This window comes from Gregarina niphandrodes (genome assembly GCF_000223845.1).
Source record: "Gregarina niphandrodes unplaced genomic scaffold scaffold00027, whole genome shotgun sequence".
NCBI classification, from domain to species: domain Eukaryota; phylum Apicomplexa; class Conoidasida; order Eugregarinorida; family Gregarinidae; genus Gregarina; species Gregarina niphandrodes.
In genome coordinates this window covers 160,454-166,663 of record NW_011645796.1, presented here as the reverse complement: position 1 = coordinate 166,663, position 6,210 = coordinate 160,454, and the positions used below count along the sequence as shown (strand labels likewise).

Genomic DNA, 6,210 nt, shown 5'->3' with positions numbered 1-6,210 from the left:
TGACTACACGGATGGTTAGCATCTGAGTGGTAGCACACACGTGTGTGTGGACCTTGTCCAGAATTGCAACAGGTGCGGGATGCGTTCCAGTCGGAGCGTCGTAGAGATGACCGCGTAGGCGACGAGCTGTTCTTCAAGCAGGATGGTTTGTGCCGTCCTGTGCAGGATGGTTTGTACCGTCCTGTGCAGTCTCTGCAACATTCATCCGTCTCCAATAATGGTTCTTCCAGAAAACGCGCAGATCTCCTATCTCCGATTTGATTCAGGCGCTCATAAAGAAAAGTCACCAGCGTTATCTGGCACCATAGCCATAACTGCGCCGGATAGAACAGAATATTAGCTACGACATTCATTCACAATTTTTAAGGCGGGCAATGACATGCAAGGCGTGGCTATAAGGGCCAGCTAAAGGCATGGGGATGAAGGTATGGGGATGAAGGTATGGGGGTGGGGATGAAGGTATGGGGGTGGGGATAATTATGTTGTCGATTTTTGTCTTTTTGATATTATTGGTGCATTGTCTTTTCGACCGTATATAAACACGTGTGTTGAGGAAGTGTTTATTGTCGAGTTAATTGCTGGTTAGCATCCGCCTTAGTTTGAAGACCGGTTGTTGGACTTGAGGACTATGTTGCCGATCAATAATGGGACAATGGATGGTATGGGGGTGGCTGCTGCAGTGGTGGGTGCAGCAGATATGATGGTGGATGATCTTGAGACATTTAATCAGATCAAGTCTGTGATCCAGTCTCAGATAATGCAGCATGACGATGAGTATCTGAAGATTACGACGGCAGTACAGAAGAAGGAGCGGCGGATCATTCTGAGTGTAAACTTTCTGAACCAAATCGCGCCGGATTTTACGGCGCGATTGATCAATGACCCTTTTGTTTATTTGCCACCATTAGAGCAAGCGATAAATGACATTGCGCGACAGCATGGTGATTTGCAGAACACTACTAGCACCATAGATTTGAAGATTGGCTTGAGTGGTTGGCTCGGTAGTCATAGTATTACTCCTCGAGGTATTAGCTGCCAGTTAGCGAACAAGTTGATTCTTGTGGAAGGTATTGTAACGCGTGTTACGATCCCTAATTTGAGATTGAAGACAGGTTCATATTACGTATCGGATTTGGGTCGACATGTGTTCCGTGAGTATGCTGATTCGTTTGCGATTGTACCACGATATGAGGCGATGAGTAAGGCTGGACGAATTGCGCCATATGCGATGCGTACGGACCCGGATGGTCGAGAAACGGAGTTGGAATTTGGCCTAAGTCAGTTTAAAGACTGCCAATTTGTGACATTGCAGGAAATGCCAGAGGTGACGCCAATTGGTCAGTTGCCTCGTGCAGTAGAAATTGTCATGGAGAATGACTTGGTGGAGGCATTGAAGCCAGGTGATCGCGCGCGTGTATATGGTGTTCTCAAATCGAACACATATAAAAACGGTTCATTGATTAATGGCGCAACCAGCATTACATTGATAGCAGTGAGTGTGGAGCCGCTGCATGTAGACTATGTCAACCGCGAGTTGACTCCAAGCACGTTGAAGCAGTTCCGTGAACTCGCGCGACGTGAGAACACACTCGATCTTGTCGCGGCCTCCATTGCGCCGTCGATAAGTGGACATGAACGTGTGCGCAAGGGCCTGGCTCTGCAACTGGTCGGCGGTGTGGGTAAACAGTTAGAAAGTATGCGCCAACGTGGTGACATCCACGTCTTGTTGATTGGAGATCCGTCTTGCGGCAAGTCCCAAATGCTGCGCTACGTCATGAAGTTGGCGCCGTTGGCAATCAGCACCACCGGCCGTGGCTCCAGCGCTGTCGGACTCACGGCCGCAGTCGTCAAGGACCCGATGACCGGACATAAACGCTTGGAAGCAGGCGCTATGGTGTTGGCGGATAGCGGTATGGTATGCATCGACGAGTTCGACAAGATGGGTCCGGACGATCGTGTGGCGGTACACGAAGTGATGGAGCAACAACGAGTGAGCGTAATGAAAGCAAATATTTCCGCTGTACTGAACGCTCGCACGAGTGTGCTTGCAGCTGCCAATCCACTTTACGGACATTTCGACGACACGCTAGACTTCGCTGACCAGGTCAACTTCCCCGACAGTCTGCTAAGTCGCTTCGATTTAATTTTCCTCATCAGAGAATCGTCTTCAGCAAAACAAGACCGGCAAATCGCTAAACAAGTTTTGGCGCAACTCCGAGCCGGCCACAAAGACGAATCTGTCTATGACGCCGCTCACAGATTGCGAGCACTCCGGGCAGATGTCGTGGCACCCACACTTCTCCAACCCAAGACCGCAGAGCAGCGAGGCAAGAAGCAAATTGTGTGGCAACACGCACCAGCGCTGGAAGATGGTGTCGGTCGAGGCAAAGGGAAACTATCCGCTGAAGCTGTCAGAGCGGCGAGCGCTGCCAAGTTGATCAAACCTTCCTTCCTTAAGCAGTACCTGGCTTACTGCCGTTACTCTGTGCAACCGGAAATGAGTGAAGAGGCTGAAGAAGATATCGCAGAATTCTACGGTTACATCCGTGAAAGAGTTAAGAAGGAATGGAATGATGCTAATGCTACCAGAGCCAACCACGCTAAGGCACTGCCAACGCCGAGACTCCTCGAGGCACTTATCCGACTCAGTACGGCTCATGCCAAACTTAAACTCAAAGCCGTCGTGGATACTGATGACGTCGCCGAAGCCAAACACCTCGTCCTCTACAGTCTATGCGGTTACGAACCCGAAACAGTGGAAGCGACTGCCACACCCACTCACACTGCCGAGGAACCCAGGACGACAAGACGCACCGTAACCCGGAAACGGGATCTCGATCAACTCAGCGAAACAATACAAGAACTCCAAATAGAAGAAAATCGGGAAGAAAATACTCGTAGTCGACGACGACGTCGAGAGCTTGACACCCATGAGAATCACGCTCCTGAAAACAGTCCCGTGGACCTTGATCGCGAACTCGACCAGATTTGGCGCGTTCTTGAAACGCTCCGTGAAACTACTGGTGAAGAAGACTGGGATCTCGAACACGCCTTCAAACACGTCGCTAAAGAACACCCCGCCATCAAGAAGAACGTCTACAAAGACTGCCTTAAGGCACTTCAGTCACAAAACCGCGTCATGTAAGACACACCGCCGGGAGGGGGGGTTGTGGTCGTGGCTGTGGGTTTGCCTGGCTGTGGGTTTGCCTCACTGTATCTACACCGGCTGGGTGTGTTGTATGCCGCACAGGGGTATGCCGCACAGGGATTCAGGTTTGTGCACGCAGGTTGGTTTCGAAGAGAGTGTTCATGGTCTGAAAATTTTTGATGAGGTTGCTTCGTCGGCCGGGATTCCGTTTGTGCTGCAGGGGTAGCTTGTTGGCGGTGCAGGTGGGGTGCGTGGTGGATGGCACTAGCGTGGAAGTGTTCGAGGGGCGGGGGAAACGTCGTTGTGCAGAAATCCCGTTGCCGCTGTCTCGTTTGGGTGTGACGCCAGTCGGTGTGAACATGGTCTACTATGCGGGTGAGTCAGTCGGGTTTATCCAGCTCGGTGGTCGAGGGGTGTTTCGTCGACATGTGGTGTGCCGTCACACAGTGTGCCACGGGGTGTGTGGCCAGGCACACGGCGTGCCTGGGAGGTGCACGGCGCCGACTGGAATGAACGCCGGCTGCTGCTCGCACTGCCTGATGGTGCCGTAGCCTTGTTCGACCCTCGCGCCGGCGCAACCATCCAACGAAACACCGCCACGTTCCGTAGTTGACACCCCGCTGTTAGATCAGGAAAATGGATCACGCACGCAGCTAGACGGAATAGATAGCATATTCGACACACGGATTTATGACTATAGCACAGGCATCCGTCTGGCGGCGTCAGGCTGCAAGATCATCGATTTACGGGCGACTGGGATCCTAGGCAATGACTACGTGAAACGGAACCTTGTCCGCGCGTTTGGGGAAATTCATCATCAACGTTACGGGGAATGAAATCAGGGTAAGTGCCACGAACGTATGGGCCATCATCGTAGACCTCGCCTGACACGGTGATGTATCATGTGTGGATACGGTGTCGAGATGTATTTACGATATGCGGCGATTAGATCAGTGTACAAGGATGACGAGTTTTGGGAACCGCAATCTCAACGCTGCCTACGGGAATGAGTATATGGTGATCGGTTTGAGCCGGAGCATGCCCGGTACTGCCGGAGCATGTTTCTCTTTGTTCTCTCTCAAGCAGAGGACGGTTGAACCCATTTCACGCAATTCAGGAGACCGCACTTCGTACTTTAGTTTATGCTTGAATGGGGATACTCTGTACTCTACAGAGACCAAGACTGGAGGTCTGGGCCAAGAGACGGACGGTTGAGAAACGTACACCTATGACACTATACGGGTGTACGATATGAAGCAACTTTTTTTACAATGAATAATATGCAGCAAGCGACCCTTGAATATGCCAATGCATTCTCCAATGACCCCAGTAAGCCACGACGGTAGGTGACCGTCACGACGGTAGGTGACGGTGATGGCGGTAGGTGACCGTGATGGCGGTACATACTTGTTGTAGAAGCCCTGATGGTGATGGCTCGACGTTTATCGCGGTTTGCACACACGTGTGCGGCGGGTTTGACATACATTTCGACGGCTAGTTCTTTGATTGCGCACGAGACGTTTGTGGATCCGTCGTCGGTGTACTTTCCACAGCCGACGGCGAACGAGATCTCGAACAACAACTTAGGTTCATATGTGGCGAATGCACACCGCGACCTCTCAGTGGGCATGCGTCCGCATGTATTGTCGGCGTTCTCCCTCAGTGTACAGAATAAAGATAACGAGAGGTTGGTATTGCCTTCGGCCCAACGAATCTTTACCGGTGCTGACCGTTTTGAGCAGTCTTGGAGTCGGGCGGTAGAAATGGTGGGGGAATTTCGTACAAACAAGTCCCGCCATGGTGAGACTACAAGCTTTCTCGCTAATAGTCTAACCAAACTGTTGTATAATCGTATGGGTGCTCTGAACGATCCCGACGAGTACGAGCCTGTGGACTACCAATGGGAAGACTCATCGGATAGACGGGGCCGAGGTTTGACGCGGGAGGAGATCACTGATCTGGCGGCGTTTACGGCACGTGTGGCCATAGGGCAGTTACCATTGAGTGAGGCGCACGACGCTTTGGGGTTGAGTTTGATGATCATTGCATCGGACCCGGGGATCCCTGATGACCTGAGAGCGGGTTTGATATTGGAGGCACGGCAGCAGTTTGTGAAGACACCCGACGGCAGCTTCAATGCGTTGGCCTTGGACCTGACCATGGCTGCACCGATATTATCCAATTCAATTTTCGCCGTGACGCCGCAACTGCAGAAATTGAACCCAGCCACCACACATGTCGTCGCACAAATCACTGGAGATATAGGATGCACCGAGAGTTGGAGTCTAATGACCCAGACTGTGCGCCACTACCTGTGGTACCATGCAAACAAACATGCCTTCAACACACCCGGCTTCAAAAAATATATTGACCAAGACATTTTAGGAGAACTCGCCAGAGCCGGTGTCGAAGAAGCAGAGTGGTCGCTTGCCACACAACTTTCTGATGATGACCTTCTCAAACAGACACTGCTTAGCTTCAGCGCACATCGAGGTAGGACCGTCGCCCAGCTCAACTTGGCAAGACTCGCTCGAGACGGTAAAATTCGAATTGCCACAACGGACGGTAAGAAGAACGGTATGGGCGTGCATGAAAGTGCAGGTATGGATGCCAGCATGGTCCCTGATGCTATGTCCCTGATGGAGGAGGATGCCGTGCTAGATGCGTGGAATCCTTCGGAATTCCCGTTGCTGATGACTAAGGATGAGTTGGCCCAATCACATCTTGAGCTGATTACCGAGACACCGATGCGTTGGGAAGATGGGGACCTCAGTAGTCCTGAGTTTGCCGCGGCTTACACAGAGGCGTTATTGGATGAGTCATGGAACGCGTTCTTTGGACTTGGTCGTCCCCAATCTTTACGTGACTGTCTGGTGGTGCTTAACAAGGTTCCTTTCCGCCTCATAAAACATGCCTACCTCGGCCTGTACCAAGTGCTCATGTTACTTAACGGGTTTTTACATAAAATCATTTAACGCCCTGGCCACCTGCCCATCGTCCACACAGCCAGACAACGAGGCAATGAATACCAGGCGCTGCTAGCAGTTCGTCGCAATTCTAAA

At 51.6% G+C, this 6,210-nt stretch overlaps 2 protein-coding genes across 2 annotated transcripts; both read left to right on the top strand.

The window, feature by feature from the left end:
- Nucleotides 1-697: 697 nt before the first annotated feature.
- Nucleotides 698-3,145, top strand: GNI_116440 (MCM2/3/5 family protein; the record flags this gene model as incomplete). The annotated part of the gene is made up of 1 exon (XM_011133429.1): nucleotides 698-3,145. The coding sequence occupies one exon, from the start codon at nucleotides 698-700 to the stop codon at nucleotides 3,143-3,145; it is 2,448 nt and encodes an 815-aa protein (XP_011131731.1).
- Nucleotides 3,146-4,428: 1,283 nt separating this feature from the next.
- On the top strand, nucleotides 4,429-6,123 carry GNI_116430 (hypothetical protein; the record flags this gene model as incomplete). Its single annotated transcript, XM_011133428.1, has 2 exons — nucleotides 4,429-4,477; nucleotides 4,565-6,123. The coding sequence occupies 2 exons, from the start codon at nucleotides 4,429-4,431 to the stop codon at nucleotides 6,121-6,123; spliced, it is 1,608 nt and encodes a 535-aa protein (XP_011131730.1).
- Nucleotides 6,124-6,210: the final 87 nt, after the last annotated feature.